Source organism: Lonchura striata, chromosome 17, assembly GCF_050655825.1.
Source record: "Lonchura striata isolate lonStrDom1 chromosome 17, ASM5065582v1, whole genome shotgun sequence".
NCBI classification, from domain to species: Eukaryota; Metazoa; Chordata; class Aves; order Passeriformes; family Estrildidae; genus Lonchura; species Lonchura striata.
In genome coordinates this window covers 880,079-907,184 of record NC_140719.1, presented here as the reverse complement: position 1 = coordinate 907,184, position 27,106 = coordinate 880,079, and the positions used below count along the sequence as shown (strand labels likewise).

General features: G+C 42.6%; 2 protein-coding genes across 9 annotated transcripts in view; one reads left to right on the top strand and one right to left on the bottom strand.

Annotated features, from left to right (window-relative positions):
• The window catches only part of MAN1B1 (mannosidase alpha class 1B member 1), a 42,176-nt gene extending 15,319 nt beyond the window's left edge, over positions 1–26,857 (top strand). For all 3 annotated transcript variants that reach the window (XM_021533638.4, XM_085593943.1, XM_085593944.1), the window contains 5 exons: positions 341–531; positions 21,297–21,417; positions 22,824–23,021; positions 23,325–23,456; positions 24,266–26,857. In XM_021533638.4, coding sequence (XP_021389313.1) covers positions 341–531; positions 21,297–21,417; positions 22,824–23,021; positions 23,325–23,456; positions 24,266–24,469 — 846 coding nt within the window. In that variant the 3' untranslated portion in view covers positions 24,470–26,857. The remainder of the gene's footprint in view (positions 1–340; positions 532–21,296; positions 21,418–22,823; positions 23,022–23,324; positions 23,457–24,265) is intronic.
• The window catches only part of DPP7 (dipeptidyl peptidase 7), a 38,403-nt gene continuing 26,232 nt past the window's right edge, over positions 14,936–27,106 (bottom strand). For 3 of the 6 annotated variants that reach the window (XM_085593956.1, XM_085593951.1, XM_085593958.1), the window contains 2 exons: positions 21,375–21,430; positions 14,936–20,956 (listed from right to left, as the gene is read on the bottom strand). In XM_085593956.1, the coding sequence (XP_085450082.1) occupies positions 21,393–21,430 (38 nt within the window). In that variant the 3' untranslated portion in view covers positions 14,936–20,956; positions 21,375–21,392. Of the gene's footprint in view, positions 21,431–27,106 lie in introns of all 6 variants that reach the window. The other 3 variants (XM_085593953.1, XM_085593954.1, XM_085593957.1) reach the window with 1 other exon arrangement.

Below are 27,106 nucleotides of genomic sequence, written 5' to 3'. Positions count from 1 at the left end.
AAATGGATTCATGTAGTTGATTTTTTGCTGGACTTCTACTTTGCAAGTCTGAGTAAATCTGAGTACTGTAGTACTCGCTTTTGAGTGGGCTTGCTTTCAAGGAAAGGAAGCAGTTATAATTGCTTCAGAGTACTTGAACATAACCAGAACATCATGTTTTGAGAGTCCAGAAGTCTGAAGTCTTGAATTTATTTAATATATTGCTCTAGCTGAACTTGATGTCCCTGATGCTAATTTGGGGAAGCAAAGTTACAAATTTTTTAATGTGCTATAGTGACTAGACACAGTTCTGTACCTCATTCATACCTATAATTTATGTTTTCCACTTCCTTTCTTGTAGAAAGCTGTAGATGAGGTGATGAAGCATGTTCACATCCTCTCAGGGAAAAACGATGGCCTAGTGCCTATGTTCATCAACACCAACAGTGGGCAGTTCACCCACCTGGGAGTCTACACTCTGGGAGCCAGAGCTGACAGCTACTACGAGTATCTGCTCAAGCAGTGGATTCAGGGTGGAAAGAAAGAAAATGAGTAAGTTCTTTACACTTCTCATATTGGTGTGATAATTATGAAATGAACAGGGCTTATGCCTTTATTAATGTTCACTCTTTATTAAAAAGATCAGCTCGGCAGGGGGCCCGACACGGAGCTTGCCCCGCTGTTGTAGCTTTTCCAGGTAGCTGAAGGGTGAGGAGGCATGCAGAGTCTGTTGCTGAAGTCCCAGCAGCAGCTGTCCCCTCTCCTTTCCTCGTGGTAACACCAGGAAAATCTTGCCTCTTTGTTCCTGCTTTTCACAGCCCACTCTAGTCTTGTCCTCCATAGGTTATGGTGACAGCTCAAACGTTGATTGGGGGATGTTTTCCTCTTCGTCAGCCAGTGTATTTTACCTGTTCAGCCCCCTCAACTGTGTTTAGTTCTTCATTTAGGCGTGTCCATATCCCCCAAAACATGCTCCCATGGACCCATAGGTTTCCCTATTTGCATCTTAGTCCTAGAATGGCAGCATGGGTGGGGGGTAGGTGATCTTCCAGGTGGTTTAGAGAAAACAGAGCAACTAGGTAATTAACATTTCAATATCGGTACTTAACTAGAACTAGCAACTGTTCCAGTGTTGCCATAGGAACCAGGAAGGCCCTGTCCACACCTGCGACCCTGGCGGCTTTGGGAACTTTGTTTATTACAAATCCCTCCTCTAGTCCTTTGATCGGGCTTAAGCCCACATCACCTTACAGTCTCTGGCTTTTGAGGGCTAACTTCTTTTGATAATTCTCCCATTCTCTAGAAACTAAGACTTAATAAGATTTTAACTAGAAATTTTTCAGTTAACTTCTTTGGCTAATGGACGCTTATTCTTATTAAACAATTACAAAGTACTTAAACTTTTACTATGGTACTTTAACTCAGAAATGGTTATATAACACCTTACTGTATATCAGTTCCTAGCAAGTCTTCTTTAAAGTTAATTTTAAGTCCTCTGTTCTCTTAATTACCGTCCATAAACAAGAGGAGGTGGGTGACCCTGTTGGGTCTGGTCTGGCATCTGGGGGTGGTACTGGTCCTTTGACTCTGGTGACATGGGTCCAGCCTTTTTCTTGGGTTCAAAATGCAGTGTGTTTAGTGAGCAGCATGTGGAAAGGTCCTTTGAATTTGGGGGTTAATGGAGTCGTGATGTTCTGGGACTTTATTAAGACCCAATCCCCAGGACTGATGTTGTGGGCATTGGTATCTGAGATAAGTGGAAAATCATTTGTTCACTGTGATATACTCGCTTACCTTGGTTTGCATAAGAATGTACTGGTGTGTCTTTGAAATGCTTATTTGCTTACAAGGTGATAAGGAGGTTGAGATTAGAGTCCTGGGTGTGTGTATCTGGTCTGCTTGCTGTATCTCAAAAGAAGAGACTTAGAAGCTATCACAACGACCAGACTCAGACTACATCTGGAGAGTCACGCCTGCAAGGAGAAGGGGGGGGATAAAAGGAAGGTTGAGACAGAACATTTTTGCGCGCCATTAGTGGAGTAGGAGACTCCCCGGCCGCCCAGCGCTGTGCTTTGCCTGCCTTACTCGCTTGCTATTTTCAATAAAATTGCTTTATTGAATTAAGACACTTCAAATTGTCGTGTCACAATTTATAACAATTTGGTGCCGTGACTCGGATGGAGAAGTAGATCAGTCGCTACGGGACGATCGGGAGGCGCCCCGCCCTTATGGCGGCCCGGCTGCCCCAGGCTTTCTGATCACTCTCCACCGACGAACCTAAACTGAGTAACGGGCAAAGGAGAACCGGTTACCCCTGTAATCTTTGTGCACGAAGAACCAGCGAAGACGCAGGACGCGTGAGTATAGGCCGGTTTCCCGCTCGATTTGGGGTGTTTTTCCCGGAGTGCTGTGTGAGAGAGGTCTCGTGGAGACCAAGTGAGTGCGGACTCTGTATTAGTGCGTTTTCCATTCCCCGTGAGGGGCTGGGCCACGAACCAGGGGAGCACGTGTGTGAGAAATTGAGTGCACTCCAGAAGATGGGACAGAGGAAAAGCAAGCCCTCTGGTCCCATGGGAGAGGGGACCCATGCTAAGCTTCCCCAGATTCCCAGGGATAGCCCCTTGGGTTTGATGATAATTAATTGGGATGCTTTCCCATCTAGAAAAGGGAAAGACAAAGTTAAAATGATACATTATTGTATGGAAGTGTGGGGGGGGAAACAAATTAGGGGAGACCATTTGTATTGGCCGGTATTCGGGTCCTTTGAGGATTGGATTTGTCAGGCTCTAAATATATATGTTAACTCAAAGGAAGCCTTTGATTCAGAAGAGAGCGAATATGCTTCCCTGTGGACAGTTGGGGAGACAAGGACAAAACTATTTGCCTTATCAGCCAGGGAAAAGAACAAGAAAAACAAGGAGGAAGATAATATGCCCCCCTACGTTCCTCCTCCATATATTCCTCCACTCCCACCTGCTAGTCAAAATATATATCCCCAGCTGCCTGCGGACCCGGTTGGCCCCGGGGTCCCCACGGCTCCTTCAGACTCTGATGATGAGGCAGAGAGTGGAGGAACAAGGGAAAACAATCGTAGGGTAACTAGAAGTCAGACTAGGAAAAAGGAACAGGAATTGGGGATGTTTCCCCTAAGAGAACAAAGCACTGGTATGATCCCGAATCCCCAAGCGGGACAGGAAGGTCAGCCACCCCAAATAGCAGGGGTTGCCTATGTAACTGTGCCTTTAGACTCTGGGCAAGTCAGGGACTTTAAGAAGGAAATGGGACATTTGTTGGACGATCCTCTAGGAGTGGCAGAACGGTTGGACCAATTTTTGGGGCCCAATGTGTACACATGGGAGGAGTTACAGTCAATACTAAGGATTTTGTTCACGGCAGAGGAAAGGAGGATGATAAGGGAAACGGGTATGAGGATATGGGATGATGAACACCACCAAGGACCCTTAGCAGATATAAAGTGGCCCCTACAAAATCCCCAGTGGAATAACCAGGATCCCTTGCATCGCACTCACATGGGTGATTTGCGAAACATCATCATTCAGGGAATAAAACAATCAGTTCCGCGGGGGCAGAATGTGAAGAAGGCTTTTGGATTACAACAAAAAAAAGATGAGGATCCCACGGAATGGTTAGAGCGCTTAAGGAAAGCCTTCCGCTTGTATTCTGGGATAGACCCTGATATCCAGGAGGGAGAGGCGGTGTTGAAAATGCAGTTTGTGGCAAATGCATGGGTAGATATTAGGAGGAAACTAGAAAAGTTGGACGGATGGCAGACTAGAGGATTAGAGGAGCTCTTGAGGGAAGCGCAGAAGGTTTTTGTGAGAAGGGAGGATGAGAATTTCAAGAGACAGGCGAGGATTATGGCTGCAGTTGTGCGGGAAGGGCCTAACCCTAATTTCCGTGCAAGGAATGTAGAACAAAGGGAGAATCGGGAGCAGAGTTATATTTCTAGGGAAGGAAAAGAAAGAGGTCGTGAAATTGTCTGCTTCTACTGTGGAAAGAAGGGACATATGAAGAGGGGATGCAGACAACGGATAGCGGATGAGAAGGCCTTTAAGGAAGATAAGGGGTGTCAAGGGCTCTATTTGTTGGGGAAGAAATATCATAAGGAGCCCTTGGTAAAGCTTAAAGTGGGACCCCAACAACAAGTGATGGAATTTTTAGTGGATACCGGGGCTGAAAGATCCACGGTGCAAGCCTTGCCACTTGGATGTAAAAAGTCATCTGACACTGTACATGTAATTGGGGCAAAAGGAGAGCCCTTTGAAGTATCTGTTATCAAGGATGTGATGGTAGAAACTGATTCCAAATTTGGTATAGGTTCTTTACTACTGGTACCTGAAGCAGATTACAATTTATTAGGGAGAGATCTGATAATAGAATTGGGTATTAATTTAGAAGTTGTAAATAAAGAATTACAGATAAAGCTCTGCCCTTTAAGGGTAGAGGATGAAAAGAAAATTAATCCTGAGGTGTGGTATACCCCAGAAACGGTGGGGAAATTGCAGATTAAGCCTTTCTCAGTGGAAATAAGTGATCCTGGCAAACCCGTAAGAATAAAACAATACCCTATCCCTAGGGAGGGAAAATTAGGACTAAAACCTGAAGTAGATAGGTTATTAGAAAAAGGGCTTTTAGAGCCCTGTATGTCTCCCTTCAATACTCCCATCCTGCCTGTAAAAAAGTCAGATGGGTCCTACAGATTGGTGCATGATTTAAGAGAAATAAATAAGAGGACTTTGGCCCTGTTTCCGGTAGTTGCAAATCCATAAAAAGATTTAAAGGTAATTGAATCCGGACCACTAAGTAACTCCTGGTCTGCACAAGCTTGTGAATTATATGCAGTACTCAGGGCTTTAAGGTTATTAAAAGGAAAAATTGGAACAATATACACAGACTCTAAATATGCATATGGGATAGTGCACACATTTGGAAAATTTGGGAAGAGAGGGGACTTATAAACTCACAGGGAAAAGATCTAATTCATCAAGAGCTGATTGTCCAAGTTTTAAATGCCTTAAGGGGCCCGGCTCAAATTGCTGTGGTCCACTTAAGGGGACACCAGAGAGGATTGGACTTTAGAAACAGGGGAAATAATTTAGCTGACCAAGAAGCCAAGAAAGCAGCCCTACGAACTCGGGGGGACATGGGGCAGAGCGACACTGTATCTGTGGACTCCCCCAAAGAAAAATGGCAAATATATAGTTTTACCAGTCAAGAAAAGGAAAAATTACAAAAGATGGGAATTGAGGAGGGGTCTGAAGGGCAATGGAAGCTCCCAGATGGGAGAACTGTTTTACCTAAAAGCAAGGCCTCAGAAATTTTGCAAAGATTGCATGACCAGACTCATTGGGGAACTCAGGCATTAGTAGATCAATTTGCCACTAAATATATGAGTATTGGAATCTATGATTTGGCTAAAAGAGTAGTGGGAGATTGTCTGATCTGTCAAAAAGTAAACAGAAAACATCTTAGGGAAAGGCCCATGGGAGGAAGGGAATTAGCTCACAGGCCTTTTGCCAAAATACAAATAGACTTCACTGAATTGCCTAAAGTGGGTAGATATAAATATTTGTTAGTAATAGTAGATCATCTCACCCATTTTGTAGAAGCTTACCCCACTACTCGGACTACTGCTCAGACAGTGGTCAGAATATTATTAAAAGAAATAATCCCTAGATATGGGATAGTAGAAACAATAGATTCTGATAGGGGACCCCACATGCCATATGATTTGGAGGAACCCCGAGACCACCCCCAGTTGAAGGACTATAAAATAACCTCATATATTATTGCCTTAATGAAACACCGCAATGAACTTTGGGAAAAAGGAATCATTACGCAAAGACCCCCTTTAGATTTAAAAATACATAAAATGCACCCAGGAGACTATGTGTTAATAAAATCCTAGAAAGAATCTACACTAACCCCACAATGGGAAGGTCCTTATCTTGTGTTACTCACTACAGAAACTGCAATTCAGACTGCAGAAAGAGGATGGACACATGCCAGTCGAGTAAAAGGACCAGTTAACAACACTGTGTGGCAAATAACCAGTCCTCCCGGGAACCTGAAATTGAAGTTACAGAGAAACTAATGGACTCTTATCAGATTGAATACACATCAGACTTATATTACTTAGATAGTGGACTAAGTAGTAATTCAAGTGTTAGAGTAAAGTGTAAAAATCAAAATTGTAATTGCTATCCTTTTGTATGCTATATCTGTAAGGTGTGTAGGGAACGGTGGTGGTCACATTGCAACAGAGGGTATCCTCCACGAGGAACTTGCAATTCCTGTTAGAACGTACAAAGAGAGATTACAGCTTGGGTACTGACCTGTAAAGTGACTAGAGGGGAAATCCGATTGGAATCTAAAGAGTGGTGGGAAATTTTCTCAAAGGGCATTCACCCAGACTATTACTGCTACCATACAAACGAGCCGAGCCCATTTGTGGCAGAGATCATAGAAGGCCTTTGTAAGAAAGACCTAAAAGGGGTCAGTTGTACCGCACCAGAGGTAAAAGATCAGAATTGGCGTTCTTATTCCATGCGGCAAGGCACTAGAGGGCATAAATCCCCTCCTGAAGAATACTCTTGCTGCCGAGAAGATGGTACACCCTGTGGCTCGAAGCACCCGAGTCGACGGGCGAGGCAGAGGAGTAAACAGCTGTGGAGGAAGGAGCCCTCAGGATGGAATACGCAAGCAATATTTGCAGAACTACCCCAGGACTGGGAGTAACAAAGGCAGAAATAGTTTTTGGGCTCAAGGGTATTTTGGTGACAACCAGCTAATAGAGGGAAAGAAGTCACAAGGGTATAATTGTTGCAGTGTGAGAAACCAGACCCCACATGCCATTTGCTTACTGCTTGTGATTTTCCTTTGTATATCTTGTAATACTGCGGAAATAACAACTCATGAACCTTTCAAGTGGACTTTAGGAAGATGGGAGGATTCACGAGTTATAAGGAGCAATACTACAGCTGGAGCTCCCACTTTCCAGTTACCTGTGGCATCCTTAGGTACTCGTTGGGGTTCCCATTGGGTTTCATCGTTTTATATGTGTCCTGCTTCGAATCCTGGTAAAGGGTATTGCAATAGTCCTGGACAATATTACTGTGCATATTGGGGTTGTGAAACAATAGCTGGTACATGGGACCTCCCCACTCCTGATCCATACATTAAGGTGGTCTGGAAGCCAGATGGTTGTATTCCTCCCGGCTACTGGACAGGTCATAAACCCCCAGAAAATATTTGCAGGAATATACAAATTACTGCATTAAGGCCAGAGGATAGTATATGGTTAATTGGAAAAACTTGGGGCGTTCGTTTATATTTGGCTGATTTTGGCAATTTTGGTAGCTTAATATTTATAAAGAAGGAAATTGTGCCCCCTGATCCTGAACCTGTAGGGCCAAACCCAGTGTTATTAGAAAAGGAGGTTGTTTTAGCCAACCAAACAAAAGAAAGGGATCAGACCCAGAATAAAATTCAGAATGAAAACACTTCAGGAGACAAACAGGAAAAAAACCCAGGAGGGTAATATACTCTGGAAGGTTATGAAAGCGAGTTATGGTGTCCTAAATAGAACCAACCCAAAACTGACGGAAGACTGTTGGCTGTGCTATAATTTAAGACCCCCATTTTATGAAGCCATAGGGGTCACTGCAAAGCCCAGAAGAGTGAATGGAACTAATCCGAATCAGTGTTTGTGGAAAAAGGGTAAAGAGACAACACCGGGGCTTACCTTGGCTCAGGTAACAGGGAAAGGGAGATGCATAGGAAAAATCCCAACACAAAGAGAATACCTTTGTGGAGTAATAGAAACAGGTAGAAAGAAACCGGCTGACTGGCTATTGCCAGCAGCTAACACTAAGTCGGTATGTAACACTCTGGGTGTCACACCGTGCATCTCACTGAAACTGTTTAATCCAAGCCAAGACTACTGCATCCAGGTAACGATTATGCCCAGAATTACCTACCATACAAGTGACTACATATATGAACAACAAACTGTGCCAGAACACCATCTAATGAAAAGGGAACCCCTCACTGCCTTAACTATTGCAACTCTCCTTACCATCGGGGGAATAGGAGCTGGAACTGGGGTGGCATCCCTAGTAAATCAACAAAAGGAATTTAAAGCATTAAGAATTTCAGTAGATGAAGATCTGAGTAAAATTGAGCAGGCCATCGATGGATTGGTAAAATCATTAAGGTCCCTATCTGAGGTGGTGTTGCAGAACAGAAGGGGTTTAGACTTGCTATTATTACAACAAAGGGGATTGTGTGTAGCCCTGAAGGAGGAATGCTGTGCATACGCTGATCATACTGGAGTTGTTACAGACACCATGGCAGAATTAAGGAGAAGATTAGAGCAGAGAAAGAAGGAAAGAGAGGCACAGCAAAGTTGGTATGAATCATGGTTCAATCAATCTCCTTGGTTAACTACCTTGTTATCCACCCTTGCAGGACCTCTGATACTGATAATATTGGGACTGACCTTTGGGCCATGCATCTTCAATAAGGCAATAAAAATAGTGAAGGGACGCTTAGAGGCAGCACATTTAATGCTCATTAGGGCAAAATATGAACCCATACACAATGTAGATGAGACCCTAATACTAAGTCACGAAGAGTTACAAAGATTCAGTGAACAAAATAAAGATGAACAAGAAAAAGGGGGGAATTGAGATAAGTGGAAAATCATTTGTTCACTGTGATATACTCGCTTACCTTGGTTTGCATAAGAATGTACTGGTGTGTCTTTGAAATGCTTATTTGCTTACAAGGTGATAAGGAGGTTGAGATTAGAGTCCTGGGTGTGTGTATCTGGTCTGCTTGCTGTATCTCAAAAGAAGAGACTTAGAAGCTATCACAACGACCAGACTCAGACTACATCTGGAGAGTCACGCCTGCAAGGAGAAGGGGGGGGATAAAAGGAAGGTTGAGACAGAACATTTTTGCGCGCCGTTAGTGGAGCAGGAGACTCCCCGGCCGCCCAGCGCTGTGCTTTGCCTGCCTTACTCGCTTGCTATTTTAAATAAAATTGCTTTATTGAATTAAGACACTTCAAATTGTCGTGTCACAATTTATAACAGTATCCAGAGGGGAGGTTTGGGGGGAGATACCCCTTCTTTCTGAGGCCTTCTAGGGATTTTCCTATGATTTTTAAATATTTCTGAGTTGCTGCCTCCACTTCTAGATAATCTGCTGTACTGAAAGGGGTGATTAAAAAAGGGAGTCCAAACATCATTTCATAGGGAGAGACCCCTGCGTTGGACCGAGGTCTTGTTCTGATGTGCAAGAGAGCAAGAGATAAACATCTGAGCCAATTTTTTTCCCTCAGAAAAAAAATTTTGTCTCTTCAATTAATTTGGTTATCACATTTTTAAGAGTTCTATTCATCCTTTCTACTCTTCCAGAGCTTTGAGGATGCCGTGGGGTGTGCAATTTCCACCTTATCCCCAGGGCTTTTCTTACTTGATGTAAAGTTCGAGCGACAAAATGTGGGCCTTGGTCCGAGTCAGTGTTATTGACTAGTCCGTATTGAGGTATGATGTTTTTTAGATTATTCTTGCAACTTCTTGCGCGGTTCCTCTTTTGGTTGAGAAAGCCTTCACCCAGTGAGTGAGATGATCTATGATCACTAGTAAATGCTTGTACCTCTGCACAGAGGGATTTCAGTGAAATCTACTTGTATGTTTCAGAAAGGTCTTAAAGTTTTTTAAAGTCTTAAAGTTTTCCTCCCCCACATGCTGTTTTTCTCATTACCTTTTGGTCAGTTTTCAGGCAGATTGCACACCCTCCTGTGACTGCCTTTGCCAGATCATACACTTCAATACATAAATTCTCCCGTAAGAAGTGGTCACACAAACCTTGGATTCTCCAGTGGGTTAGTTCATGTAACTCTACTAGCAGTCTTCGAGCTAGGGCTTTATTTTGGAACTTACGCCCATCAGGAGTTAACCATTCTCTTTGTTCCCCTTGATGTAATTCTAGTTGTTTTATTATTTTTAATTCTTTTTCACTGAAACTTGGCTCTACTTTTCTTTCTCTACTTGGTCCTATTTCTATTCTAAAAGCTTTTACTGGACTTCTTGAGTCTAAGTCTGCTTCTTTAGCTATCTGATCTGCTAATCAGTTTCCCTTTTCTTCACGAGTGTTTAATTTCTGTTGTCTTTTTATATGCACCACAGCTATCTCTGTGGCCTTTTTGTAAGGATTCTAATACTAGTTTTTATCAGCTTCTCATGTACCAGGTTCTTCCCTTTGGAGTTTAGGTAGCCACACTCCTCCCAAATTTTTCCGAAAGTATGGATGATTTCAAACACATATTGCAAGTCTGTGTAAATAGTTCCTTGGTCTCCCTCTAACAGGTCTAATCCTCTTTTCAAAGTGTAGACTTCACAACACTGGGCTGACCAGTTTGAGGGCAGTTTCCCTTTTTCTGCGACTTTCATGTGTTCCCCATCTATGACAGCATATCCTGAGGCTTTTTTCCCTCCTACTACTCTTGAGGACCCATCTACAAAAAGGAATCTCCTGTATGGCAGGGGTACATTTTCTAAATCCTCTCTCACCTTGGTCTGTAGATTTTTGAGTTCAACACAATCATGTTCTTGATCAGCCAGGGGTTCTCCAGTGAGAAATTGTGCAGGATTTAGACATTTGGAGGTGACTAACTCTTAGTCACCTGTGTTCATTAAGATGATCTCATACCTTAATATTCTAGAGTCAGTCAACCATTGCTGTGCTTTTGTCTTAGTACCGTTTTGAGATTGTGGGGCATGTGGACTTCAATTTTTCTTTGCAGGGTCAACTTTTGGGCTTCTTCTATTACGATGGCTGCCGCTGCGATTACTTGCAGACAAGTCTGCCATCCTCTAATCACTGTGTCTAGTAGTTTTGAGAGGTAGGCTATTGGCTTTTTATGTCTCCCCCACTCCTGAGTTAATACCCCATATGCAATTCCCCCTTCTGTGCTCACAAACAGGTTAAACTCCTTCTTAAGGTCAGGCAGGCTTAGAACAGATGCCGAGGATAGTTTATTTTTCAAATCTTGTAGCTGTTCCTCATCCTCTTCTGTCCACTTTACAGGCTAAGAGTCTACTAATTAATCATAAAGGAACTTCACACTTTTGGTGTATTGATCTAACCACAGCTTACAATAACCAAACAGGCCTAGTAGCTTCCTTACATCTCTTGGTCTTGGGAGCTTGGATAGACAGGATACCTGAGATTCTCAGGACTTTGTTTTTTATACCCTTCTCAAATTATATGGCCTAGGTAGGTCACTTCTGATTCCACAAATTGTAGATTTTCTTGGGATGCTTTTAGACAGTTTTCTCCCAGGAAATTTTGGAGTCGAACTCTGGTGTTTTTGACCAGTCTAGCTCTTCTCTAGATACTAATAAGTCATCTACATACTGTAAGATCTGAATATTTTCCTCAGGGGTGAACTGCCCTAATAGTTCCTCTAGTTCCTCTCGCCCAAAGAGGTCTGGGGATTCTGTAAACCCCTGTGGGAGACGTGTCCACCTTAGCTGCTGCTTTCTCCTGTCAGGATCTTCCCACTCAAATGCAAACCAGTTACTACATTCTTCTGCTAGCAGGCATGCCCAGAAGGCATCTTTTAAATATACAACTGTGAACCAGGCATGCTCTCTTGGAATGTGGCTTAAAAGGGTATAAGGGTTGGATACCACAGGGTGTCTGGTAATAGTTTTCTTGTTTATTTCCCTTAAGTCTTAAACTAGCCTGTATTTCCCTTCTGCTTTTCTTACGGCTAGTATAGGAGTGTTATGGGGAGGCATGCATCTAGAATACCTTACCTCTAATAGTTGTTTGATCACTGGGGCTAATTCTCTCCTGCCTTCAGGGGATATTGGGTATTGCTTGACTCGGATAGGGGGTGTATCTCTTTGCATTTCTAATTTTATTGGTGTGATGTTCAAGTATCCACACTTACTTTCCTCTGCCCATACTTTGGGGTCTGTTTCTTCTATGTCTCTTTGGGTCAGTCTCATGACCTGGACTACCGTCCTTCCATCTCTTGGGATGATCCCTACTCCCAACTGAACTTGCAAGTCTCTTCCCAAGAGATTGCTTCCTAATTTGGCAGATAGATAAAGTCTGCCAAACATTGTCTTGAATTCTCCTTGATTTTTATATTTTCAACTATAGATGCTTTAAATGGTCTTCCCTTTGCCCCTAAAACCTCACAGACCTTCTTCCCAATGGTGACTCCTACTGGTAACTTGCTTATGCTGGAGTTATCTGCCCCTGTGTCCACTAAGATGTCAAATTCTTCATAGTGGGGACCTACTTTAAAGTTTACCAAGGGTTCTTCTTGATGGTTCATTGGATCCCCTAACTTATAGAGCCCCTGACCCTCCTAGTTGTCTCCCCTTGAAATCTCTTCTAAGACTTCTTGTTCTTTATGCATTGCTTCATCAAACTGAAACGTCTTACAATTCCTTTTAAGCTGTCCTATCTCACCACAGTAATAGCACCCCCTGTTGCTTTGTGAAGCCTCAGGTTTCCTGAACTCATTAAAGTTCTTATTTGCTACATATGATGGTCCTGGTTGGTCTCTACTTTTTTTAGGCAATGGCCCTTGTCTATTCTCACTTGACATAGACTCATTCATGTTCTTTTCTTGCCAGTCCTCCATTTTTTCTAGCTTCCATCTAATATCGGGCCAGGATTTGCTGACAAACTGGACCTTTAGGAGGACTTTACCCTCTGGGCTGTCTGGGTCTATATATGAATATAACTAGAAATTTTGTTTTAGTTGGTTAAGCCAAATTGCTGGGGTCTCATCTTGAGTATTATCAAAGGCCAATTTCATGTTGCTTCCCCTAGGGATAGACTCTTTGATCCCTCTTATCATGAGGGACCTATAGTCTCTCATATTTTTATTTCCTTCTTCCTGATTAGGATTCCAACTGGGGTCTACTAAGGGTATCTTTTGGTCCCCTGGGGGTCCCAGTCTATTTTCTCTTTCCCGTATCTTCACCCCTGCTGTTCAGGTCATCCGGACCTCTTCTGGAGAGAACAGGATGCTTAGAATAGAGTTCAGCTTTCCCCAGGTATAAGTATTCAGCCCTAGGAATTGGTCTAACTGGTTAGATATTCCAGTGGGGTTTTCTAGTAAATTTTCTAGCTCTTTCTTAAATCCCTGGACTTAAGAAGTGGTCAAAGGTGCATCTACAAACCCAACTCCTCCAACTGCTTCACCCACAGGAACTTCTCTCAGGGGAAAGAGCCTTTCTACTCTTGGTGCTTTGGATCAGATGTTACAATATGGCCCTTCTTCTAAGACACCGGGGGGGAAATAGTAGTGGAGACAGATGCTTATTGGAGGCTATGGGGTATACTAGGTGGTGAACAATCACTAGGGAAGGGTGGTCTCAGCTCCCAAAGGAGAGGAGGCAAGGAAACTCTGGTTGGAGAAGGGGAAGAGGAAGTTGGGGAGATGGTTGAAGAAACTGGAGGAAGGGACAATGGAATCAGGGACTCAATAAGAGGGGCCGAAGAATTTGGAGAGGGAACAGGAGTAGAGACGGGTAGGTAATCGAGAGGGTCCCATTTTTTCTTTTTCTAGTCTCTTTTTATCTGTTCTCTTCTCTATTTCTTTGTAACTTGCACATTCTCGCAGTCTCATTATTTCTAGAGTTCTCCAGCTAGCAAGCTGCATAAGTTAGTTGTTCTACATCAAGATCCTCTTGGGCTTCTAGGTGTTGGTTTAACTGATTACACATCCATTGATCTCGGGTTCCATACCATGGCCACTCTCCCTGTAATTTTAGCTTCGGTCATACTTCTATACTGTAATGTATCATCTTACTCTTGTCCAGACCCTTCGTGGTCTCCTAAGAATCCCATTGGTATAACAATTGCCCTAAGGGGCTGTTGGGGGGAATTCTCTTTGCTTTCTCTTTTGAAGGATCTGCTCCTTTACTATAACCTCTTCCCATTTTCAGGCCTCAAAAAGAAAAGAAAAAAATATACCTTAAATGGTGCCTCTATCTAAAATGGAATATACTGATATGCAATTAAAGCTCATCTGGCCCCTTTCCACAGCTTAGTATTTTGAACCTCTTGACTGGACTTAATTTCTTTTAACTACACTCCCATTCTTGGTACTACACTCTTAACACTCTACGTTGTCTCTTATCTAGGACAATCACTAGTCGCACATCCATATTCTTCTGTTCTCTTGCTCTTCGGCCTAAGTTCTGGATTTCTTGTTGGACTTTCTAGGCTTGGACCCCTGCTAAGTCTCGCCCAGACCCTTACTTGGCCTTTTGCCCAACCTTCTTACTAGGCTTAGGAGGCTTGGTCTCCCTGCTGAGGTAAGGTCAAATGTCCTGCTGAGCCTCACACTCGAACTCCAGCCAAGCCCTCCTTGCTTAGGTTTTCTTACTAAGCTTAGCCTGCTTGCCTTCCCACCTGCTTCTTTACTTGCTTACTTGCCTTTTTGGCTTTCTGCTTACTCTGGTTCATGCCTGCCTGCTGGGACATGCCCCTGCCTGCCAGAACATGCCCTCTGCCTGCTGGGACCTGCCCCTACCTCCTCTGCCGAGGACATCCTGCCCTGCCTTCCAGGGACATCTCCCCTACCTGCTCTGCCAGAGACTTTTGGTTTTTGCCTGCCAGGGACATCACACCTGCCCTGTTATCCTGTCCTGCCTGCCAGGGATATTCCCTCTGCCTGCTGGCACATGCCCCTACCTGCTCTGCCAGGACATCCTACCCCACCTGCCAGAGGCATCCCACATACCCTGTTATCCCATCCTGCCTGCCAGGGACATGCCCTCTGCCTGCTGGGACTTGTTGCTCCTGCCTGTCAGGACATCCTGCTCCACCTGCCTGGGACATCCCACCTGTTCTGCTGTGTGTTATAAGTTGAAGTGAATAATTTGATTCAGCCTTTTAAGATCAATTAATAATTTTATTAATTACAGCAAGCGATAGCAAGCAAAACAGCGCTGGGTTCAGCTGGGAGCCTGGCTCCGCCAAAAGCTGACAACCTTTCCTTCTCTTCAGTCCCTTTTTATCTTGCATAAGTGGGGGTGGTGAGTCTCGTTCCACCATGGTTATCAGTCCCAAAAACAATGGATTTCACAAGTGGGGTGGTGTGTCTTCTTCCACTTCGGTTTATCAGTTTTAAGCAACAATGGGTTTCCACTGCGGTTATCAGTTCCAGCCAGTCCTGCAAAATCTTTCACAATCTTTGTTTGTGGTTACCAGTCAAGCCTGCAAATTCCATGTCCCGACTTCCCCCCCTTTTATCCTAATTTCATACTTTTGATGAACAAACAAGTCAATGCAGTTTCTCACAGTCCCCCATTTCATTTTTTTATCATTTTGTTCATCAAATCGTTTTATTTCTTGGTGGGCTAGAATCAAAGTCTCTTCTACTTCAGGTTCTCTAGGGAGAGTTTCATATTTGGCTTTGATTAGCATCAGGTGTGCTGCTTCCAATCTTCTTTTTACTATTTCAATTACTTTGTTGAATATACATGGGCCAAATGTTAATCCTAACACTAATAATATTAAAGGACCCGCAATTGTAGATAGCAAGGTAGTTAACCAAGGGGAGTGATTAAACTAGGTCTCATCCCAGCTCTGCTGGGCCTCCCTTTCCCTTTTCCTTTTCTCAAGTCCTGCTTCCAGTTTTGTCATAGTGTCTCGTACCACCCCAGTGTGATCTGCATACACACAACATTCTTCCCGGAGAGCCGCACACAGTCCTCCCTGTTGTAAGAATAGAAGATCTAGTCCTCTTCTATTCTGCAGAACTACTTTCAATAAGGACCTTACTGACTTTTCCAATGCTGATATTGATTGTTCTATACGTTCCAAATCTTCGTCTACAGCAATCCTCAGGGAATTAAACTCCTTTGTTTGTTTTACTAGGGAGGCTACTCTCGTACCGATACCTGCTCCCCCTGCAAGCATTAAAACTGCCACTGTAAGTGCGGTCAAAGGCTCTCGTTTTTGTATGTGGTGTTCTGGGATGTTTTGTACATTATACATATATTCGTTGGGGTGATAGATAATTTTGGGAATCACAGCCACCTGTATACAATAGTTAGAGGTTTCGTTAAATATTTCTAAGGAAATACAGGGGGTGAATCCTCCTTTTGAGCAGATCCACTTGGTGTTTTTAGTGGGAACTAGCCATTTAGCTGGAGTATCTTCCCGTTTAGCTTTAGTAACAGTCTCACATAAATATTCCAGGTGTGTGGGTACTCTGCCAATACATCGTCCCCTCCCTGTTATTGAAGCCAAAGTCATTCCTTTACCCTGGGAATCTTTCCAATTACATTGTGGGGGATTGCTACCATTAAGACGTCTCGCTTTTTCAGATATCCCTACAGCTTCATAAAATGGAGGCCTAACATCAAAGCAGAGCCAACAGTGTTCTGTTAATTCTGGCTGAGTAGCATTTAAGACTTTATATACTCCCTCCATTAATTTCCAGAGAGTGTTAAACCGGGAATCCCCACTTGGCGGTGTTGTAGGAGTTGTAGTTTGGTTATCTGTTATCAGGTTCCTAGCTGTTAAATCCCCAACTATTACAGGATTAGGGCCCACTGCCTGTGTGTCTGCTGGTACAGGCCCTTTCTTTATGGTAAATACGCTCCCTCTGTCTTTTCCAGGTTCCCAATACTGAAAGCCCCATGATCTTCCCACCATCCATCCTGGGTCTGTGGGCTCAGTTATGTTTAAATGTACAAATTGGCAACTCCCTTTCCACCCACCCAAGAAGGCGCCACTAGAATCCTTTTGTGGAGGGGTACACCCATAGGGTCCCCATGATACTTTAAGAAATTTATCTCCTGCTGCTTGCCAGTCTGAGGCTATTGTTTCACACCCCCAGTACCCACAGAAATATTCTCCAGGGTAATTGCAATACCCCTTTCCTGGGTTCGATGCTGGACACATGTAAAATCCTGCGGTATTAAAATAGGGCTCTACAGGGGCTAGTTCACATAACTGTGGGGTGAAACTAGGGGGTTTGGGTGTTATCTGACTCCGAATTACCCTGCCATCTATTCCGGTTAGTGTCCACTTAAAGGGCTGGTGCAGGACCGGGGAACTCTCCCCCTTATGTATGATATAAAGCATTAAAATACTTATAATTTGCCAATAAGGGTGGGGTCCTGACTTTGTTTTTGTGGCATGATATTCTGTTTTCCCTTTTTGGGTTTGTTGCCTTTCTGGTGTTTCAGAGGAAATTAGACCGGTCGTCTGGGGGAGCCTAGTACTCAGTTGGCAATAGTTGGAGCATTTCAGCATTATTCCATGGGGGGGGACCTGGCTTTTTCCCCTCTGCCTCGCTCGCCGACCCGGTTGCTTCGAGCCGCGAGGTAAATTATCTTCTCGGCAGCAGCGGTACTTGCCTGGGCGTCCCTTCCCCTGCTCCCGCCTAACTTTGTACTGTTCCCTATTTTTATTTTTGACCGGGGGTGGGTTGCACGGGACCCCCTTTAGTTCCCTCTGACAACACCTTTTTAGAATTTGGGCAACAAATGGAGTGGGTTTGTTAATATGGAAACAAAAGTTTCCTGATGCACTCCTTTGGTGTATATATATATATATTTTTTTTTTTTTTTTTTTTTTCTCAGAACTTGAGAGAACTTGTCCACATATAATTGAGTCCCTTCTTTTAGTTTTTCTTCCTCAAGATCTGGCCTTATTTTTGTTTGTTCTTTTATTTGTTGGAGGTAATCATGTGTTAGTTCTGTAATTGGTTATTTATAGAAAAAAAAACTGGGCTGGGTTTTTCAGGCCCATTGTTTCTTAACTTAGGATAGGAGACTAGGATGCCTTCATACTTTAGGAATCTGGCATCTGTTATCTATTTGTCGGCCTGGTGTTGCAATACTCCATGAATGTTATAGGGAGATAAGATTTTTAGCTCACTTCTAAAGGTTATCTTCCCAGCTTCCTCTACTAGGAGAGCAGTGGCCACTATTGCCTGTAAGCTTTTTTTTTTTTTTTTTTTTTTTTTTTTTTTTTTTTTTTTTAAAGCCTTTCTATTTCTGGTTTCAGTCCTTACCTCCCCTCCTTAGATATAAGATATTGTCTAATTCTGACAGGTATCTCTGGGTTCCTAATAGTTACTTCAAAGGGTTTAATACTTAATTTTCCTATACTATCAGGGGTGTACCAAACTTCTGGATTAATCTTTTTCTCATCTTCAGCCTGGAGAGGACACAATTTTATTGTCAGTTCTCCCTTATTAATCTCTATCCCTGTTTCTAATTCAATCATTAAATCTCTTCCCAGTAAATTATAATCTGCTTCTGGTACTAATAAAAACGACCCAATTCTTAATTTGGAGTTACTTTTTAAGAGTACATCCTTGATTATAGGTACTCCAAAGGGTTCCCCTTTGGCTCCAATCACCTGTATTATTTCAGATGAAATCTTACACCCTTGGGGAAGGGTCTGGACAGTCGATCTTTCTGCCCCTGAGTCCACAAGGAACTCATATTCTTGCTGCTGGGGACCTATTTTTAATTTTACCAGGGGCTTTGTTCTTTCTCTTGTCCCCAGCAGATAGAGCCCCTGACACCCCTAATCTTCCTTAAACGGCTTTTTATCAGCCATCCTTTGTCGGCATTCCCGCTTCATATGTCCCTTTTTCCCACAGTAAAAGCAAACAATCCTATCTCCTCCACCTTGTCTTCCTTCATGCACCTGTCAACCAGCTCCCCTCAAACCTGCTGGGTGACCACCACCCCTTCTTTGGGGAGATTGCCTCTGTCCTTCCCTTACAGCTGCTAACATAATCTTAGACTGCTTCTTGTAGTTCTCATCCTCCCTCCTAACATAAACCTTCTGAGCCTCCCGCAGTAACTCATCCAGCCCCCTTGCTTGCCACCCTTCTAACTTTTCCAACTTCTTTCGAATATCCACCCACGAATTTACCACAAAATGAACTTTCAACAATGTCTCTCCTTCAGGAGTGTTAGGGTCTACCCCTGAATATAACTGAAAGGCTTTTCTCAGCCTCTCCAACCACTCAGTTGGATCTTCATCCTTCTTTTGTTGTTCCTTGAATGCCTTTTGTACATTCTGTCCACAAGGGACAGCCTTCCTTATTCCCTGTATTATTATATTTCGCAAATCGCCCATATGGGTACGGTGTAACGGGTCTTGATTATTCCACTGGGGATTATGTAGGGGCCATTTAATATCTGCTAATGGTCCCTGTTGATGTTCATCATCCCAGATTCTCATGCCCATTTCTCTAATCATTCTTCTTTCTTCTGCAGAAAACAAAATCCCTAACATGGATTGCATCTCCTCCCAAGTATAAATATTAGGTCCCAAAAATTGATCCAACCGCTCTGCCACCCCTAAAGGATCTTCTAACAAATGTCCCATTTCCTTTTTAGATTCCCTAACATCCCCTGAGTTTAATGGGACGGATATGTACCCTATTCCCAGAATCTGAGCAGGCTGTCCTGGTTGCGCAGCATTCGGGTTAGGCACCATTCCCATTCCATGCTCTCTAAGGGGAAATATACCCAATTCTTGCTTTCCCTTTTGTCGGGTCTGGCTTTGGGTTACTCGCCAAGAACCCTCAGGGATATTTTCCTCCAACCTTTCACCTTCCGGTCCCTCATCCTCTGATAATTCTTGGGTGGGTGCCGAGGGACCCGGGTGGTCGATTAGCGAAGGTTCCGGGAGGGGGGGTCTAAAAGTTGTGGCGGTGGAGGTGGCAATGGAAGAGGTGGGGGTGGTGGCGGTATGTATGGAGGGGGAATGCCTGGAGGTAATTCAATTTCTTTTGACCTCTTTTTCTTCCTCTCGGTATTGAGAGCAAATAATTTTGCCCTTGTCTCTCCTCTTATCCAGAGGGCTGCATATTCACTTTCTTCTAGATTAAAGGGTTCTTTTGAAATAACGTAGACATTTAAGGCCTGACAGATCCAATCCTCAGAAGACCCAAATACTGGCCAATATAACTGATTCCCTCTTATTTGTTTTTCCCCCCAAACTTCCATGCAGTAATGAGCCATTTTTACTTTATCTTTTCCCTTCCTAGAAGGAAAGGCATTCCAATATTTAATCATTAAGCCTAATGGACTATCCTCTGAAATATGGGGAAGTTTTACAGGGATTCCCCCACCCATGGGTTCAGCAGGCTTGCTTTTCCTCTGACCCAAATTCTGGAGTGCCTTCTCTCACACACGCACTTGCTTTCCTCAATTCGTGGCCCAGTCCGTTGCCGGATATGGGAACCGCACTACTATGAGGTCCGCACTTGCTTGGGGAGTCCGAGCTGCCGGCTCCCCTCTCATACACCACACTCGTCACAGTCCAGGATCCCCGACCCCCGACCAGGCGGTCCCGTTCTCCCAGAACAGGCCTCCTCCAGACACCAGGTCCTTCGGAAAATACACCATCCGGTGTCTTTGCCTGGGGCTTCGTGCACAAAGATTAAGGGGGTAGCCAGCAGTTCCTTGCTTGCTATCGGATTTTAGGTTCGTCGGTCGGAGTCCGGGGAGGAGTGTCCCCGTAAGGCCACTGTTAAAGCAAAGGCAGTGGGGCGCCTCCTTAGGAGACCTCCTCTCCAGGTGTTCCGATCCGAGTCACGGCACCAAATTTGTTGTAAGTTGAAGCGAATAATTTGATTCAGCCTTTTAAGATCAATTAATAATTTTATTAATTACAGCAAGCGATAGCAAGCAAAACAGCGCTGGGTTCAGCTGGGAGCCTGGCTCCGCCAAAAGCTGACAACCTTTCTTCTCTTCCAGTCCCTTTTTATCTTGCATAAGTGAGGGTGATGGGTCTCCTTCCACCGTGGTTATCAGTTCCAGCAACAATGGGTTTCACAATTGGGGGTGGTGAGTCTCCTTCCACTGGGTTATCAGTTTCAGCAACAATGGGTTTCCACTGCGGTTATCAGTTCCAGCTAGTCCTGCAAAATCTTTCACAATCTTTGTTTGTGGTTACCAGTCAAGCCTGCAAATTCCATGTCCCGACTTCCCCCCCTTTTATCCTAATTTCATACTTTTGATGAACAAACAAGTCAATGCAGTTCCTCACATTTACTTTTCAAGTAAACCCAGTATTGCTACATGGTAGTGACAACTGATTAATGTCATGTTGATAGTTACTGAGGGGCTTTTAAAATTTTCACATTTAGTTAAATATTACTCCGTAGACTGAAGTAACAGTTGTCTAAAACATTGTGTTGAACATCACCTGTGATCAAATATATTCTAACTGTGTGTATGTGAGCCAACTGGGGATGATTTTTTTCACAGGCTGTTGGAAGACTATACTAGAGCCATAGAAGGAGTAAAAAAGCATCTTCTTCAGAGATCAGAACCCAAGAAGCTTACTTTTGTAGGAGAGCTTGCTCATGGCCACTTCAGTGCCAAGATGGTAAGAAATACAGCTGCAAAAGAAAACAGAAAACCACTACAAAATTTAAATAAAACACACCACAGAAGCAAATGCAAAGCTTTTCCTTCTCAAAAAACAAAAACAAACCCCAACAAAAACAAGCAAACAAAAAAACAAACAAAAACCCTAAACACGAGATGATACATACATGTACATCAGTCCAGTGTGATGGCAGTAATGAGCAACTGCCTTGTAGATACATATATGTAGACACTTGCACACTCGTATTTTCAGATTTGTCTTCAAAGAAGCATATCATCTAATACTGTATTATGGGGTTAAAAAAGAAATTAATAATTTTGGAGGTTTCTGTCCACTCATGACATCTTTATTTTCCTACCTGGAAGATTCTTGGGTAAAACAGTATGCTGTTTGCTGTCAGGAGAATTGATTGATCTTAACCCTCTGTTCCCAATTTGTGTATTTTAAGATCTTTCAGTTAAAAATCTCATGCAGTGCAGGTATTGTATATGTGTGTGGCTTGTCTGAAAGACGAGTGATGTATTATTAATGTATGTATACCCTTTCCTGATGTATTATTTTTAAGATATTCAGTTCTAGTTTTCAGAATGTGCTTCTTGGATCTGAATTTCCAAAAAGCTCTCCAAAAAGCCTGCTGTGAGTAAGACCAGAGTCTGGGGCTTGGGTGGAGGGGGCTGCCCCATTCCAAGATAGAACAGAATTGAATTGAGACATACAGATTTGGCTTTGTTGTCTGTACATGTCAGAACACTTCCTTCTGTTTCAGGGAGTCAGAAATTTCATTTTAATCCATTATTATTGGGTGAAAGTCTGGACAGGTCTCTTACCCTGTCCAGCTGGAACAGTGGGGGATGTTTGGCTCCCATGTCTATGCTGACCTTTACAACCCTCCACTTTCCTTAAGGACTGGACAGAGATTTTAATAGTCCATACAGGGGCATCAGAGTGGTTTTACTACGTTTTTGGGTGATGAGACCTGAGCTTTGATTCTGAATCAAAGATCCTATACGTGACATTAATCTGCAGTGCTTACTTTCTTACATCAGTGGTAGATTAGCTCCAGAATGAGGACACCAAGCCTTTAGTTGATGCCCTGCATGAGCTGATATAAAATTTGGTAAACCAAAAGACACTCTCCTTCCCCTCAACATGACCTGAGACCTTTTTTTCAGAAACTTGTCATAAAACACATTCTTGTAAGTTTTTGAAATTAACAATTTCTGTAATGCTGCCTGCCTCATGTTACGTTACATGAGATTGTTAAAAAGTTATCCTCAAGTTGTTGGTATCACAAGTGTGTTTTGAAGAAGAAAAAGAATAAAAAATTAAAAAGATGGTGACCCCCTTACTTCCCCTTGCTGTTTGATATGAAACTTCTCAGTAAGAGTTGTCTTATCTTGCAGGATCACTTGGTTTGCTTCTTGCCGGGTACTTTAGCACTGGGAGCTCACAATGGACTGGCTGCTGATCACATGAAATTGGCTGAAACTCTTATAGAAACCTGCTACCAAATGTATGCTCAAGTAGAGACAGGCCTGAGCCCAGAAATTGTACACTTCAACCTCCATGCACAGAAGGGCCACAAGGATATAGAAATCAAGGTGAGCAGATAGCTGGCCTGAACTCCAATTCCATGATTTCTCTGTAGCTCTATTCTGCTGTTGAACTCCTGGCCAGATATTAGAGATGGGGTTTGTTGTGAAGCAGCCAATTCTTTCTCTGCCTTGCCTTTTAGCTGTGCCCTAGGCTTTGGTTTTAGTTACCCTGGCAGTATATTTAGAAGCTGACTTATGCGTAGCAAACTCTTGGGAACAGATGGAGATGTGAATAATTATTTTTCTCCCTGCATGTATCCATGAGGAAATTCCCTGTCTAAAATACTCCTGCCACTTTTTCTTTTGCAGCCTGCAGACAGGCACAATTTATTGCGACCAGAAACTGTGGAAAGTCTTTTTTATATGTACAGATTCACTGGTGATAAGAAATACCAAGACTGGGGCTGGGAAATCTTGCAGAATTTCAACAGATACACCAGGGTAAGGCCAGTTTATTGTTCTGTCAGGACTGTATTTGCTCACTTGCTTTCTAACACCAACTTTGAAAACATACTACATTCCCAGATTTATCAGATAAATGTGGGGGAATTTGTAAGTATATACAGAAAAATTGTTTTCTTACAGATGGAGATACCCTGCTTAATCCATATAGTGAAAGAACTTGTATTACATTGATGAAAAAGTGAAATGCAGAAGCTGTAGGCAAGACCACCAAAGTGTTAGAATCTGTAGTTTTTAGACTGCAAGATGCTGAGAAGAGCATGGCTGGACTGAAAGAACTCTTCAATTAAAGTTGCCACAGGAAAAAGAAATAGCACAAAATGGCATTAATGGTTTAATAGAAGATTTTTTTGTTCATTCTGACTACAGTGCTTATGGAGATGTCACTGATATGCTGTGAGAGTGTGGTACCAAATATCAATGGTCTGTTCTTAAGAGAAATGGATACAAGACTTGGGTCAGCTCTAATGTAAAAATAGCTGGTTCCTTTCTGTATATTTGTCCAGAAGCTTCAACTTCAAAGGGATGAATACCTTTGTGATACCTCTCTACCCCGAGCACAAACGGATATTTTGCTTCATTTATTGTTGTGGTTTATTTTAAAATGCAATGGGATTTTTTTTTTCATTACTGGAGTTTTATATGTAAATGAAAACTAAGTATGAAATAAAAAGCATGAAAACATTATCTGTTTTTAGCACTTATCTTCTCCAAGTGCATCTGGATGTTAAGAAGTAAAAAATTATTTTAGGTTATGGAAAAATACAATTTTTTCTTTTTTTTTGCAGGTTCGTACTGGTGGTTATACTTCCATTAACAATGTTCAGAATCCCAGTAATCCAGAGCCACGGGATAAAATGGAGAGCTTCTTCCTTGGGGAAACACTTAAATACATGTTTCTGCTGTTCTCGGATGACATAGACTTAATCAACCTTGACAAATACATCTTTAACACAGAGGCTCATCCACTCCCTATCTGGGTACCAGCATAGACTCTGCATCAGTGGATCTTCCAGTGGTGGCATTTTTATCTTCAAGTCACTTTACTTTTCAGGGTTTGAGGAGAGATGCTATAATGCACCTTTTTTGACTTCAAACAACAGACAAAAGCTTGGGAAAAGCATTTCTGGTTTGAAGAAATCATGTCAGTCTTAAATCTAATCTCTGTTTCTGGGATGGGCAAAGCTGTGCCATATGAAGCTGGTTTCCCTGGTATTGGTGATGAGGTTCAGAAGGTAATTGTAGTATGGACCATGACATTCTCGGGGCTCTGATGACCCACCTAACTGATGGTTCACTTAGTCAGTGTTACTAAATTCTCATTAGTTATTGGGAATGCAGTGAATTGGCTTAGGGCACAGTGTTGTTCCTGGAGAGTAGGAGTAAGCCTCCAGTTTTGTGGTTTATTCTGGATTCACTGAAACACTGGATTACAGAGCCATTCCTTTGTCAAACTGACAGTGGTTCAGATGCAATGTGGAATAAATAAAGAGTTGTAGTGCTGTCTCAGGGAGAAGCTGTCAGTATTGCTGCTGGTACTCTGATCTCATTCCAAACTCCCAAGATATGCTGCATCATGGTAGGAGAAGAAAGACACAATAGAGCATCTGTTGTATAGTGTCTTAGTTTTGTAGAGCACTTGGAACAGTATTCAAGTTGTGGCTGAAATTAATGGTGAAAGAGAATTTGCTGCTGGTTTAGCTCAAAAGTGGTATATAATTTTGTAGAAGTATTGCAGTTTTATAACTTCCCTGCAGGAAAGCAGGAGATAATGTGAAATGCAAGAACACATGCATTTTATATCAGTTAGACTCAGGTATTCTGAGTGAAAGCTGCTTTCAGCTTTTCAGAGGTTGGGCACTGGGAAAGCTTGTGAGTGTATTAGGTATCAGCCTTCTTCCATCCCTTCCTGTTCAGATATCACATCATGGGGCTTTGTTGACTCAAAACTTACAGCTGTACAGCAAAGTTCTTGTTTTTAATTATTTCTTGGACCATGGAGAAATTGTCAGTTATTTTTTTCCTTAGGAGTACAGTGGGTATTTTGAGCAGTAGTGTTACAAGCAGACAGTCTACAGCAGTTCTAGGCCCCAGTAGAATTGGAGAAATTAATTTCAGTTACTTGAAGACAAAGTAGACTGAGGTTTTTTAAGAATCTTACAGGAGCCCTGTGATCTTCTATTTTTATAGGTACACACGTACAGATTTTAAGCCATGAATTTGGAAATTAACTTTCTAGAGTGCTTTTCTTTCTTGATTTGGACTTGGACAGTCCTGTATTCATGGATAAGGTCTCAGAAATGTGATAATTCAGATTTCCAGAAGAGGTTGGTCTTAGTGGGAATCTCTTTCTCCCATGGCAGTGGATGTTATTTAGTGGGGACTGGGGCAGGGCCAGTTCCCACTAAATCCAGGGGTCCCTGGCCATTAATGGAGCTGACTGAATTTGACTCTAATTGTTCATTTTCCAGTGGCTGAGGGAGGTATTTTATAGTAATTGTAATCTTTGATTTGTAAAGTAAGATGCATCTTTATTTCTTTTATGCTGATCCATTCTGTTTACTGGAGTTACAAGTTACTTTTGGGACCACTATTTAAGTCTTTTATATAGTATTTATCATTCCATGTACTAATGGAAATGGAGAAATTTTAGGAATTATTTAAATGCACATTCTTCTGTCATCAGAGGGACCCTGTCCTGGTATTGACAGGACATAACTAGTCAGTGCAGAATGTTATTGTTCCTCCCGTTCACATGCCAGCAGTAACTGAGAACAAGCTTCTCACTTAGAATTGCAGTGGAATCCTGTCACTATGGCCTCTGGCTACACAACTGATTTGCTGCCAGGGCGTCTGTTTTCTTTGGCACAACAACAAATGAGGTTAGTGCAGCAGAAATGTGGAAGGAAGCATCTTCAGTTTTTTTGTTCATGAAGCAGGTTTGTGCTGCTGAGAAGCTGAGTTTTGGCTAAAAGCTAAAGGCTTAAAATTGGAGACTAAAGAAAAAAATTAAAAATATAAATTCAGTGACACTACCCAGGTCCTGCTGACCTGTGTTGCTTTGGCCGTGTGCCTTTGAACAAAGCCAGTTTTGAACCTTTAATTATGACTGTACTATGGATTGTAAAAATTCCAGGGTTTGGTGTTTCACCAGAGAGCTGCCTGACTGAGGCAAGAGAGATGTCTTAGAAAATGGAGTACATATAAATGCTTACCAAAAATCTTCTGGTTTTGAAATTGTATGCAAGTCTTAATGTAATCGATTCTACAAATGGGACTATGGGAGTCTGTGTGATACTTTGCCTTACAACTGGCTTGAGAGTAATAATTAATTTCCTAATGAGATGAAGGAGAGAAGAATAAACTGTCACTTTCCCAAACATGTCTTGTCTTTTAGCTGAGCCTGTTGGTCCAGGTGATTTCTATCTAGTTCCTCTTGGGACATGCAGTCTTCTCAAAATGTGGCTTTACTGTCCTCAGCCTTTAAACCTGAGGTTCAGATTGTTAGCTCTCACTCCCTTTGAGAACAAATGTTTGTTTCAGATGTCTATGTCACTTGTGAAAGGGCACAAACGAAATAATCTCAACAAAGCTCATCTGTACTCCCTGTTCTTCTGCAGAGGTAATTT